The sequence below is a fragment of the Podarcis melisellensis genome, assembly GCF_964234715.1.
Source record: "Podarcis melisellensis genome assembly, chromosome: 11".
NCBI lineage: Eukaryota > Metazoa > Chordata > Lepidosauria > Squamata > Lacertidae > Podarcis > Podarcis melisellensis.
The window spans coordinates 2,577,790-2,592,007 of NC_138543.1; the positions used below are offsets into that span (position 1 = coordinate 2,577,790).

General features: G+C 42.9%; 2 protein-coding genes across 3 annotated transcripts in view; one reads left to right on the top strand and one right to left on the bottom strand.

Annotated features, from left to right (window-relative positions):
• The window catches only part of LOC309380795 (cytochrome P450 1A1-like), a 29,456-nt gene extending 21,004 nt beyond the window's left edge, over positions 1-8,452 (top strand). Inside the window, exons 3-7 of the mRNA XM_081930884.1 lie at positions 1,575-1,698; positions 2,733-2,822; positions 2,914-3,034; positions 4,655-4,741; positions 6,024-8,452. Of these exons, the coding sequence (XP_081787010.1) occupies positions 1,575-1,698; positions 2,733-2,822; positions 2,914-3,034; positions 4,655-4,741; positions 6,024-6,306 (705 nt within the window). The 3' untranslated portion in view covers positions 6,307-8,452. The remainder of the gene's footprint in view (positions 1-1,574; positions 1,699-2,732; positions 2,823-2,913; positions 3,035-4,654; positions 4,742-6,023) is intronic.
• Positions 8,453-12,168: 3,716 nt separating this feature from the next.
• LOC309380447 (uncharacterized protein) overlaps positions 12,169-14,218 on the bottom strand; it is a 35,295-nt gene continuing 33,245 nt past the window's right edge. For both annotated transcript variants that reach the window (XM_081930318.1, XM_081930319.1), the window contains one exon: positions 12,169-12,801. In XM_081930318.1, the coding sequence (XP_081786444.1) occupies positions 12,613-12,801 (189 nt within the window). In that variant the 3' untranslated portion in view covers positions 12,169-12,612. The remainder of the gene's footprint in view (positions 12,802-14,218) is intronic.

A 14,218-nucleotide genomic window follows, 5' to 3' on the forward strand; every position in this document is an offset into this window, starting at 1 on the left:
AGAAAACTGAAATTAAAATTAAAAACGCATTACAAATGGAGCAGAGCAATCAAAAGAAAAAATAGAATCAACAGGGCAGAGAAAAACAAGAGGCAGCAAATCAATTGGGCTTAAAAACCTCAAAGAGCCAGGTGTAAACTAGACACTCAAAGAGCAAAACACTGGAGCCCCACAACCAAAATGGTTGCACTTCATATGGGGAAGGATTCCCTGCCCCACTACTTGGGTTCCTAAACCATGTAGGGCTGTAAAAGGAAGAACCAGCATCTTGATTTGAGCCTAGAAAGTAATAGACTATGCAGATGATGGGAAGTTGGAGTAGTATGCTGTGTATGACTGTTGGTAGATGCTGCATTTTGCAGCAGTTGATGCAAAATTGTACCTCCAAAAACTGCTATTAGCTCTGGAGGGGAGACTGCACAGGCACAATGCTGGTGTCTGTATCCCTGGCCACCCCCACCCCCCATCTCCACCCCCTGGAGTTCTGGGATACTGATTTTGTATCAGGAAATCTGAGGAGGGGGAATGTTGCATATCAGTTCTTGGCTCAAAAAACATACCAAAGTACTGTGTCCACTTCTGGGCAACACAATTTAAGGAGGATATTGACAAGCTGGAATGTGTTCAGAGGAGGGCACGCAAGATGATCCAGGGTCTAGTAGCTCTACGATTCTATGATACCTGCTCCAGAGACTAGGACCTGAACCAATGGCTTCAAGTTACAAGAAAGGAGATTCCTACTAAACATCGGGACGAAATATCTGATGGTAAGAGGTTGTCAAGCAGAGGTTGGATGGCCATCTGTCATGGATGAATTAATTGAGATCCCTGTGTTGCAGAGGGCTGGTCAAGATGACCTTCAGGATCCTTTCCAACTCTACAATTCTGTTTCTGTGTGCATTGTAAGGGGAAACATTTTGAAATGCACATTTTTATGTACGATGGATATGTACACCTCCGGTTGCGTATCCTTCAGGATGCAAATGCAGCAAACCCGGAAGTATTTTTCCAGGTTTCACTACACGTGCATGCGCAGAAGCGCTCTACCATGCTGCACGCATGCACAGAAGCGGCACCTCTGGTTGCGAATTCCTCGGGATCCGACCAGAGCTCTGGAATGGATCCCATGCACAACTGGAGGTACCACTGTAGTTTAAAACAGAAGTCACAGATTAATGTGACCTTTGTCCAGCCTTATGTGAGATTGGGAGAAGATAACACTCTTGTACTGTCAAGAGAAATACCATTAGCAGCATTCTTTTGTGTGTATTGACTTGGCAGTAAATTCCTGTGACTTTAATGTTACTTAGGCCAATAGCTTCCTATGAAGTCAGGCTGGGATTGTTGCCTAAGCCCTAAGGAATTTATCACTATGCTTGACATTATTAACAGCTGATACTTGCTGCTTTCTTTTCCAAAATAAATTTTGTCCTAAGATTCTGAAGCCCTTGATTTGGCTGGGAGGGGAAAAAACAAGATAGACTCGTTATATGTAGGATTAAACAAATTGTAGGTTGCCAAGTAAAAAGTGATTGGTTGAAAATAGCATCAAGGGTTTTGTTTGTTTCCTTTAGAACCATCTCAGAGACATCACAGATGCCCTCATTAGTGTTAGCAATGAAAAAAGAGAGGATGGGAAAGCTGCAGCTTTATCTCATCAGAAAATAATAGTTACAGTCAATGACATTTTTGGGGCTGGTAAGTATGGAACATTTTTGCCACTCTGAGTTTTTAAACATGACCCTTAAAACACAGCTGCCTGCTGTTGACAGCTGATCTTTTAGGTGAATAGCAGGTGAATTTTTTGTTGGGACCATATAAAGGCTCCTATCTTTGTTGGTGGATAGACTTAGTGCGGCTTAAAATTCATGAGATTTTTAAAAAGTATACATTAATTAATTGTAGACCTCTTGCCCAGTGTCTTCTGTGTAGATGGATTTTGTGTCATTGTCAACATAGACAAACTTTAGCAAAGTGTGTTAATTTTTTCCAACACCTAAAATATGGAATTGGTTTCACCCCCTAAAATGGAACTCAACATAATCCATTTTAACGTTTGATAGGAAAGTACTGTTTGTCTGAACATTTTCTTGGACCATTGCAAGGGGTAGAATTGCAAAATTGACTGTCAAACTGGGACTGGTTGTAAATTTCAGCAAAAAATGGATCTGTGACTGAATTAGGCATTTGGCTAAATAAAATTATGGCCAGAAATTGAGGACCTGATGACAAAAACTCCATCCTACAAAGCGTTGCAACTGTGGGGAACAGAAGCGTTGAGTTGTGCCCAACATTAGGGGAGTCCGTCACGCATGCGTGATGTCACATGCACGCCATGCCTCCCATGTCACAGCCCTGGCAGAAGATGCGCGTGGTTGTGGGATTTTGAGGGTGCCCAGACCCCTCCTTTAACATTTTGTGGAGCCTCGGCCCCCGTTACAGGGCACACCTGGTGGGGAAAATGCTCATGCAGGCATGGAAATATCCAGGACCTGGATTTAAGTGAACCATTAGCAATTACCAGTAGTACCAAAACATGTCAAATCATAACGATCTAGTCAATTTTATATGGAAATGTATGGATGTATGTATTCCATACATTCGTGATGGAATATCTCTTGGGATTTGTGCATTATGCCTACAACGGATTTCAGCATATAGAAATACCAAATTGTTGTTTGCAGAATAATAATTTAACCACAACATATCCTGACACTTCTTTTATTTTGTAGGCTTTGCTACACTGTCAGTATGTTTGCAGTGGATATTTCTGTACCTGATAAGCAATCCGGAAATTCAAACGAAAATTCAAGAAGAAATTGGTAATGTTCTTGATTAAATTGATTAAATGGAAAATTGAAACAATCCTGTGAAGCACATTGCTTGAAACATGTTCCATTTTGTTCTGTGCAGATGCAAAGATTGGAGAAAGACCATCAAGGTTTAAAGATCGAAAGGTTCTGCATTACACAGAAGCTTTCCTTCATGAAATATTTAGGCACGCCTCCTTCCTGCCCTTCACTATTCCTCACTGGTAAGAAGCAGAGTTGGAGAGTGGTTTTGTTTCAGAGTTCTGCTCATATGACTACTTCATGTTTTGCATGGTGCTGCCAACACAGACAGAACTGCCAAGTTACCGTACCTTAACTGACTGCATGGAATAGTTAGCACTCTGCCCCACCCCTTTCCCTAACTTCCCATCACTGGAGTCTGCCTTAACACTGGGGCTTGACCACAGAAGTAATATTCCAGATAATTTTTGCCGTCATCGATTGAATTCTGTGTCCAGTAGAGTACTGAAGAAAGAAGTGTCTTATTTTATGAGGAGTTTCCCTAGCTTATAGGTAAAAGATGTGGCTTAGGATATTTGTCCACCCTGTTACAGTTCCCTTAGATCCCCATGCCATCCCCCAATACTATAATGCTCTTAGCCCTAAAGTGACCAATTGCAAGAAAGCCACTCAGGCAGAACTGTTTAAAATTCACCACCAGCACCACCAAAAAAAAATTATTTGTTTAAATGGCCTATATTTATTTGTAAATAAAACACATCAATTAACAAATAATAATGCAGGGGCTGGACATCTTTAATCAAACAATTTGAAGAAAAAATGAGTGCCACCCAAATTCAAAATCCACCAGGATTTTGAGAGTGGGTCTTGTGCTTTCCCAGCTGAGCTGGGACTCAGCCAGAGATATGCTAGCAAAGTCCATTACCTCAGCTCAGCTGACAGTATTTAAGCCACCCAAAATGGGGTGGGGGAGGGAAAAGAGACTTGCACCAATTCAAAATCAATTTTGTCATGTGACTTAGCAACCTTTAGGAACTTAGCAAATTTATAAACAAGATTAAGTGGGAGAGTGAAAGTGAAATTTGAGGATGAAAGCAAGAACGTGGGGGAATCAGCCAGTCTTCTTCTCTGGGAGCCTCACCAAGAACCAAGCTACATTCTGGACCTCCTGATGTTTTCAACTTTTTACTTTAAAGTAGAGTTTGGGAGGAGGCAGTGCTGAATCCCCCTCCCCACCCAGATCTCTGCTGTTAGCCCTCTCAGGCAAAAACTCCACAGGTGCAAGACTGAAGCTTTGAGGGCAGTTTAGATGGAGAAAATGTTCATGTTCAGAATTCAGAAAAGCTGTGTTAAGGTGAAACCCAAAATGCTTCAGGAGATGTAAGCATGGAATGCTTGTACTACAAACAGGGCAAAATAAGAAACCATTGCTCAGCTCAAATGAAAAACGGGTTGTGGGATTTATTTCTTCTTTCGTTCATCTTGTTTTATTTTAACAATGAATAAGGAAAACAGTATTTCATTCACATGAAACGTTCCATGACATTTGGAAAGCTCTTAAATTCCCAACTAGAGAAGCCAAGATCTGTAATGCTGGTACATAACAACATAAAATCTAAGTGACCCTTTATGTCCGCAGTGATGGACCCAGGCCATTCTTGGTGGTTCCTTTTGTTTGTACCATGACAATCGTAGCAGGAAGTGTACATCAGTGTGGAGCAATCCTAAATTATATTTCTGATGGTGGGGGCCACGGGTTGATCTCTCACCACTATCTATAGATTGCTGTGAAGCTGTTGTGCAGCTCCGCATATCAGTGTTGAACAAAAGTGATGTGTATGCGCTTGTGTGTTTGTTTCCAGTACCACCAAAGATGCCACTCTGAATGGGTACCATATTCCCGCAAAGACTTGTATCTTCGTTAATATGTATCAAGTGAATCATGATGAGTAAGTAACAATACTATTTTTAAGAAAAGGCATTATAGTCAGGGCTTGTTTTTTTCTTGTGTCTGCTGTGCATAAGCTTAGAACGTAGGGTGGATAGGGCATGATGGAGAGGGACTTGTCTGGGGGCATGATGCATTTCTGAGCATGGCAGGTAGAAGCTCCTATTGGACCATTGGGCAGTAACACACACCTGGTCTCTGAGCTTTCCAGGCAGAGAGTGGAAGAGGAGAGGCGGCAGGGAAGTCAGTGCTGTGTGGTCAGACTGGCAGGAGTGCCACGTTGGCTGTGCTAGTGCACTGGCAAGCCCATCCAACCATCTTAGCAGCTGGCAACTGTGCCACTACCAGGAGGCAAGGTGCACAGTGACGTCCCTCCATGCTGGCTGCTCTTGACTCCCACCTTGTGGCCTCTTGTCAGTGGAAGCCATGCATCTTCCCTGTTTGGTTGCTATCAGGGATATTGCCTGTGTCCTCTCTGGTTGCAGCACTGCAAGACCTCCTCTCCCAGCAACACAAGGGGCATTTCAAGCTTCTCCCAACCATTTTTCTCTTGGGGGCAGTCTGTTAGAGGACATCAGTGGGTCAGAGGGAGTGGTGAGCAGGACTAAAACCGAATGCTTTCTCTCTTTCTGAGCCCATCTCTCTGTGCCCCACTCATAGGAACATTGGAAGGTGCTTTATACCCAACTGCTCCATCGACTTCAGTATTGTCTACAGAAGGGCAACCATTGGTTGTCCAGATGTTGTTGAACTACAACTCCTGTGAGCCCAAACAAGCAGTGGCCTCGGATGACGGGCGTTGTAGTTCATCAACATCTGGAGGGCCAGAGTTTCCCAACACCTGCTCTGCACTGACTGGGAGCAGCTCTCCAAGCACATTCCCAGCACTACCTGTTGGGGATTGAATTTGGGACCATCTGCACACAAGAAGTGCTCTGCCACTCTCCTATGACACCTGCCTTTATGGGTGGGTGGCCTAATCTCTACTTCCTGTTTGCTTTTGAGTCTTTTCATCAAATAAAGCTTAGGACTTTTATCAATCCATTTCAAACTCATCTCTGCCTCCACAAGGGACATTGTTTTTTTTCCATTTTAAAGTGGGCTTCCAAAAATTTGAATTAAAAATCTCAGTGGAATGTTGCTTTCTTCATTGATTAGGTGAGGCTAAATTATGTGAAGCATAACTTAAATTAAGTGTCCTACATTGACTATAGCAGCCAGCTTTGCTTCTTGTAGGAGTTGGGACCTCTAAAATATGGTGTGTTCCCCCCTTTTCACAACAGATCTTTATGGGAAGACCCTTACTTGTTTAAACCAGAAAGATTTCTGAATGTAAATGGAGAGCTCAACAAGAGCTTGGCTGAGAAGGTATTGATCTTTGGAATGGGAATACGAAAATGTTTGGGAGAAGAAGTCGCTCGCAATGAAGTCTTTGTCATCCTCACCACCATCTTGCAGCAGCTGAGGCTGGAGAAACCTCCTGAAGATCATCTAGATCTGAATCCAATTTATGGGCTGTCCATGTCACCTAAACCATACCGAATTAAAGTATTATTGCGCACTTGATTGTGATGAGGGCAACAGCTTTGCTTTCAAAACTCAATGATAATGCAGTATGAACTAATGCAGTGAGAACTAATCCATGAACCTTCTGTGACTATATTGCATCTGTCGGGAGAACCATGCTGGGTTTTTTGCTTATTATGATTTTTTAAAATCACTCTGATGACAGGTATGAGATTAGCTAGAGAGTGAATTTAATCCAGGCTGTTCATGAGCAAGTTGCCCATATATCTTTTATGTTTTGTCTTACAGGGCATAGAACTATGGGAGGAGGGGACATGCAGATGAGTGAAAGGGTGAAAGGCTGTTCTGCAGTACCAAGACCCTGAGCGGGTGGAGGGAATTGCTGCTCTTAACTGGGTCTCCCGACAGGGGTGCCAACTTGAATAAAATACTGTGGGGGCCCAGGTAAGCCCCACACTGCGTAATCAATCACACGGTGCAGTGCACACACACCATTTGAATGGGAAGGCCCATCAACTTTGTGGAGGCCCCCTCAAATATTTTATTGTGGGGGCCGAAGCCACCACAGCCCCTAGGCAATGGCTCCTATGTCTCCTGGTGTTACATCTAATGGCTTCTGTAAGAAGGTGACCCAGAGGTTTTTGAGCCCACAGCTTGATGAACCACATTCTTTCTGTGGCTCCCCTGTTGAAGCCACTTACACCGGGATTCCAGTACAGGAAGTGGGGATTTCCCCATAAGAGAGAGAATGAAGCTAAGAAATAAGCATAGGGGTATGTTTATCTAAGCAAAGAGTTGAAAGCGAGAGACTGTTCCCTAGCATGTGAAAGAGGGCAGAGAAAGAGACTGAGAGATCTTACTCTGGAAGGTATTGGCACCATTCCAAAACCTGGTGCCTGTGCTGAGCTGATGTCAGCTGCAGTTGAAACCATCCGGGCAGCAGCAGCTGGGGGAAGAGGTTGCAAGGTGTTTGGCTTCAGGACTCTTCTCCCCCCATGCCTTCTTCCTACCTTGCAGTTTTTCTCTGGAGAAATAGCATTAGCAAATGGATATACTTCCCCACATAAAAAATTCATTGCTCTTGTAACGGAACAAGGTAGCTATAAACTGTTACCTAAACAACTTTCCATGGTTTCGTTATTGTTGCCAGAATCGGTTATGGCTGATGCAAGTCTGTTGCTTCTTGCATGCATCTGACAACGTGCGCTTGGGTCCTCTATAGGCCCAGAGCTTTCCCCCCCAGGGGGTACTCAAAGATACACAGTACTAGCACCTCTTTTGTTGCTCCTGTTAAGAAGTGTGACACTTAGTGTTAACAACTTCATGGTGACTACCGGCACCTATTTTTCTAGAGAAAAAAAAGCACTGGTTGGGCCAAATAAAATTTTTAGATTTTTAAGATGCCACCAGTCTTGTCATTATTTTAAACTATGTTTGCCTTATTGTTTTACATTAGTTCACTGAACAATTGAGAGACACCAGGGCCAGCTATATCTATAATGTAAGCCTAGGGTATTCCACTATTCTTATGCGGGGATTCTTATGAGGCAAAAGCCATTCACCTGGCCTGAACAAAAAGTTCATTTAAAAAGCAAGTAGGTGGCAGAGGCAGTCACAAAACACAATCTTTGACTTCAACCAGAATGAATGAGGAAAGAATTTTCAAGATTGCTTCTAAAATAAAATGTGTTGGCAGTTCTTTATCCTCCTGAGGCTTGTTGAATGCTTGAACCAGTCTTCCTCAACCTGCAGATGTTTTGGACAACGGCTCTAATCATTCTTAAATAATCTCTAACAAGCACTGTCTGTTTCCTTATGCTCTGGTTTGGATCACTGAGATCGTCTGATGGGGCACTTCTGGTGGTTCCCGATGCCCATGGAGTTTGATTGGCCTTTACTAGGGACTGAGACTTTAGTGTGTCAGCCCTGCTCTGTGGAACTCCTTGCTAGTAGAGACTTGGCAATTTTCATTCCTGCTGCCTTTTGGATGTCTTCTAAAAATGATTTTAGTCAGACCTTTGCCATGGGAATTTCTTTTCACTAACCAGTATTGATGTTTTACCTGATGTTTTTATTGACATTTTTATTCCCCTTATTGTAATTCTGTATGCTGTATTCCACCTTCTGTCCTGCTGTGGAAGTGTAGTCTATAAATATTTTAATAAATACACAATTGACAATGCTGGCTGTGGCTGATGCGCGAATTCTAATTCAAAACACCTGCAAGGCACCAGATTGGGGGAAACTTGCCTAAGTTTAGGAAGGGGGTAGCAATTGGGGCGGGGAGGAAAGTTTGAGAATAACTTGCTCTCCAACTCCAAGAACAATCCTTTTCAGATCAGAGATTTATATTCATTCTCAGCAGACAGGGACTAATATCAAGAACTACTTCACATTAATTTTGAAAGGAATGAGCTGAGAGCTTCAAAGTTCTAACTCCTGTTCCATTTGTGTGAGCCTAGTTGGTGGGCAGGCTTCTTTCAGTCCACACTTGAAGCAGTAATGCAGAAAAAGGAAAATTATGTAGCAATTTTCTTGAAACAACATATTGAAACAACTTGAACATCTCTTATAGCAACTCAGCTGAACTCTTCTGCTTTTAAATGCTTTTCTATATATTTTTAGCTTAATCTCCACTCCTGAGTTTCCTGCTTTGTTGAACTCCTGGCACTTATCTTAACTGTCCCTGGAACTGTTGCATTCGCTGTTTTGAAAAATGTGGGGAAAATAATGTTTATTACTTTGTACATTAGAAACATGCATATTTCAGTGGATTTCTTTTCTTTTGGTGTTGTGTGGTTTGCAATTTCACATGAAGGCTCTCGTCTCTGCTATACTTTCTGTGCTTAGAACAAATTCTGTCCTTTTCGCAAAATGGGTACAGTGCATATTTTCCTAACAAGCTTCATTAATTCATCAGCCAAAAGCATATTCCATGTACAATAACAAGCACAATGTAATTCTGAGAGAAAAATGGCAAAACTGGTAATGAAATAGACAGGACAGCAAGAAAGGTCATTGATAGCATTGGGAGGTAATGAATGTTGATGGCAAGGACCTGTTCTTCGTTTACCTTGCTTGAAATAATATATCAAATTCTCTGTTAGACAGCCAAAGGCGTTTGACTGTTACGCCCTTGGAGGGATGGGGAGTGGACAGATCAGTCTCTATCACTTTTGCACATCTTCATCAATCCTATCTGCCCTCTCCTGTTTTTCATCAAAAAATTAAGAATGGAAATTAGCATATTTTCTCACAAAATATGCAGTTCTAATTTTACCACTGCCCCCCTTCTCACAAAAGACACAGTTCTAAATCCTCCTGGCTCTAAAGTAAGCATTTTAAATGTATATTTGCTGCTTTATTGAACCAAGAACTGAAACACAAACTTTGGAGAAGTGCAAAATGCAAAGCATAACTATGTTCAGATCTGCACTTTAGTGTGGGATGTGGTGGCATCAGTTAGTTCTCGCTGGAATTCAGAAAGATTTGTTACAGGATCAGAGTTTTAGGTGGTAGGTAAGAGGGCAGGCACTGTTGCCTGGATGCATCTCGCCAGAGGAGAGGGCTTGGTCACGATGGTTAGTTGAGGGAAAAGACCAGTCCATGAAGACTGGCTCTTTTTCTCTCATCTTAATTCCAGCCTGGGAGAACTCTGGCCAGCTGCTTCTCATCTCACTTTCTGGAGGCCTGATAGGTGGCACAGCACCATCACAGGAGGGAACAAGACAGTTGTAGTCTAAGCCGAGGCCAGATCCATGAAAGGATCCCAAGTATGCAGAGTGGACAGTGTAGGAGGGAGGACTGGGTAAAACTAGTACAGCTGGGCAAAGGGCAACAAGTTAGAATGAAAACAAGGCACGGAGCCAAGGAGCTCTGTCCTTTTACTGCACAAACTGCCACCAGGAAGAGGAAGTGTGTGTAGAAGGTGGAAAGAGCAGATTTTACATGTTCAAAGTAAATAAATAACTTTAGCTAACTATATTTGTTTTTAAACATTTATTTATCAGTGCTTGAATCATCATTTTATGTATATTTGCTTTTTAATTGGTTTGTGGATTTTAGCTATATGTTATCTACAGTTTTATTTGAACTCTGCAGAGTTCTTTGATGAAGCAGCTTATCAATCTTATGAATAAATCTTAAAAATGGACCTTCTTAGTAAGTGATCATACAGAGAATATGTCAGCAACATGCTTTGTGGTGGGAAGTAGGATTTTTTAAAAATGTTACAACCAGTATCTTCAGCTTCTTTCTATTCAGACAACAATCATATGTAGATAGAATGTGCCATGTACTTATGAGAAAAAGATATCACTTAAAAGTGGTCAGTTTTGAATCCCTGTGGTATGTTTTGACTATCATTTCATTTACTTTTAGTTCTAGCCAATAATGGCATTCATAAGTTATTTTCACATCATTCTTCCTGTTTAGCAGAATGAGCTGCAGCTCTCATTCCTCACAGGAGAAAGGGGTTCAAAAACTCTCATTTCTGCTTTTGATTAGCCACAGCTTGCTATGTTATTTGGCCCTGGAACAGTGGTTAATATTGATTATTATAAGTTCATACAAACTCAGTCAGTAGAGCAAGAGACTCTTAATCTTTGTGTCATGTGTTCAAGCCCCATATGGGGCAAACTACTCCTGCATTGCAGGGGCTGGCCCTCAGTCCCTCCCATCTCAACAATTCTATGATTCTAAGCTGGATTCAGTAACAGTGGTTTGAAGCTGCCTAGTTTGGAACAAACCACAGTTGGCAGGCCGTGACAACTGATGGCTAAGGAAAGTAGGGCAGGAGAGGTGAATATGTGAACCTTTTTCCTTTTTGGTCCTTTTTGGACCAAGGGCTGCACTGAACCGTACCCAACTCTCAGGGCGGCACATGTCAAAGGGGTCCTGGCCCCAGAGCAAACATGGCTGCAGCCAAAGGAGGTTTTAAAAATGGACACATGTGAGGGGGCTTTGGGGGTCGCAAAAAAACTTTTGGAATCACAACCTCACTGTGGGGTACCTGTGGAACTAGTCGGCTTTTTTTAAATGGACAAATGTGGGGTTGGGGTTGGAGGACAACAAATATATTTTGGCACCACAGTGTCACAGCAGGGGACCTTTGAGTGCTGTCAGTAAAACTAAACATGTTTTATTTTTATCTTTGAAAGGAAAAAGATGAGGTAAATGTTCTGTAAATGTTTGTACTACACTAGGATATTTCATATTGTTATCAGCGACTAACCTGCTCAAAACTTAGTAAGTCAAGGTACCTAGATATCTGTAGGCTGACATGGCCTATTCTGTTTCCTTACTATGAACAGATGCATATATGATTGTACGAACAGCAGCAAATTGCAGCAGTCAGATAAGACTGGTTAGAGATTTCAACAACCTGGGGACAAATCAAAAACCTTCCCCCTCCTCTCTGAGAAAACATAAATCAAAAAGGCATATCAAAAAGAAATATAAATAGCATTTAATCTAAGTCTTTATGTCTCTCTGTTTAGAGCATTGAAGCAGGTTTTCTGAGAAATTTTGAACAGGATAATTTTCCTGTGCAAATTAGGCTAATTTGCATAGGGTACTTTGCATTGCAAAATTTTCAGTTGTTAAAGTGCTCTGGGGATTGTAGTTCTGTAAAGGGAATAGGCACTTCTTCACAATTCTCAGCACCTTAACAAACTACAGCGCCCAAGATTCTCTAGGAGAAGCCTTGATCGTTAAAGTGATAAAGTAGTGCTTTAAATGCATGGGAAGAGTAAACTCACTGAATCTAACTTAGTCATGCTTAGTAATTTCATTGGGTCCACGCTCACAGAGCTGGCCCACCGATGGGGGGGGGAGCACCTGCTTCAGGCAGTAGAAGCGCAAGAGGTGGCGCCCGCCTGCCCCACTGCTGCCACTGCAAGAGGGAGGCGTTCCAGCACGTGACATTGCTGCTCACCTTCCCACCCCCAGGGCAGAGAAGACAAACGGCAATGCTTTGAGGAATGCTTGGCTCTCACCCAGTTCATGGAGATGGTGAGGGAGCAGAACATTCCTTTTTCGTTTTAGGGCAGATCCACACCAAACATGTAAAACTTTAAACCTTCCCTCCAAAGAATCCTAGGATCTGTAGGGTGTTGTTGAGGGTGTTTGGAATTGGAGCTCTATGAGGGTAAACTATATTTCATGATATTATTTGGAGAAGTCATGTGCTTTAAATGTATGGTGTGGATCTGTGTTCAGAGACCAGTTTTGCTCGCTGTTAGAGACAGACAGTGTAAACTAAATCCTAGTCCAAAGAGCATTTAGGATAGAAGCATCAGCCCATATCTAGTCTGTGTCTTAACTAAGCAAATGTATCTTCACTAGCTAATATACAGTAGACTCTGTCAACAACATATCTGTAATTTGAGAGTTACACCAATGTCCATTTTGCAGAAGTTCACTGATCTCTGTCTCCCGTTTCTGTAAAGACCCTTTGACCAGCTCCAAGGTGGCTTTCACTTCCAACAGAAGTTTCTTTTGTGGCAAACCATTATGTGCTTCCTCCATCTCCACCTGAGGGAGAGGAACAAATCTTGATCACCATCTCAGACAATTGAAGTACTGTACCTAGCATAATGTGCGACAATGTATCTAAATTACCAAGACAGGCTGAAACTACACTGAACCTTCTAAACCTTCTAAACCTTGTTTACAAGGAAATGGAATAAACCACACACCATTGTAATCTGAAGTAGCTCTTTCTTTGGCTGCACTCTCTCAGGACTTTCCCAGATTTTCAGGTGTACAGTGCAATAAATAAAGAGTTGGAGCTTATTATTTGTGTGAAATCTAATATGGAAGAAAGTACTTCTGCTTTAAGGGTGCCACATTTTCCTTGTATTCACACCTAAATCTGAGTCCTGGCTCCTGCCACCAGTGCAATATGACGGGCAGTCTGGAGTGTGGCTGCCTGAGTGCAGTCAAGATCTCTGCATAGTGCCAGCAACATCACTGATTAGGCACAGCACAGATCCCCAGCCAAAATCCATGATGGGACCCAAATATCCATTTCTTGGCCTGAAAAGAGGAGACTCGTATCAATACGCTGAGCCTATTTGTCTAAAGAGAAAGTCTGGTGAAGCCGCCCTCCTGTCCTCCCAAATCTGTTTCATTACTGGTTTTAAAAAAAGGTAAAGTACCTCTGGACAGTTAAGTCCAGTCCAAGGCAACTATGGGGTTGCCGCGCTCATCTCGCTTTCAAGCTGAGGGAGCAGCATTTGTTCACAGACAGCTTTCCGGGTCATGCGGCCAGCATGACTAAACCACTTCTGGCACAACTGAACACTGTGACAGAAGCCCGAGTGCACAGAAACACTGTTTACCTTCCTATTTATCTACTTGCACTGGCATGCTTTTGAACTGCTAGGTTGGCAGGAGCTGGGACAGAGCAAAGGGAGCTTACCCCGTCGCAGGGAATCAAACCATCGACTTTCTGATCAGCAAGCCCAAGAGGCTCAGTGGTTTAGACCACAGCGCCACCCGCTCTCGGGCAGATATGATCTGCAGCAACAGGTGGGAAAATGGGTCCCGGCTACTAGAACCAGTGCACTGACACCAACTTGAGGGGGCTGTGGGGGCCCAGGCAGCCACAAAAACATAATTGTGTATGCTCAGCACACATTTTGTGGGGTCTTGGATGTGACTTCCAGCTCCCATCCGAGGCCCTTGGAAGTGGTGTCCTAGGCCTTGCACATCCTCCAGTGCCACTTCTGGTTCCTCATGCAGAACTGGAAGTTACATCAGAGTCCGCATGAGACCTACACTTTCCACTTTCAAGGCCCTACAAGGCCTCGGATGGGACCTCCGATTCCTCATGAGGTCCTGGACGTCCCACCTGAGGTCTTGCGGGGCCTTGAAAGTGGCGTCCTAGGCCTTGCAGGACCTCTGATGCCACTTCCAGGAGCGATGTAATCTGACACCATGACAACAT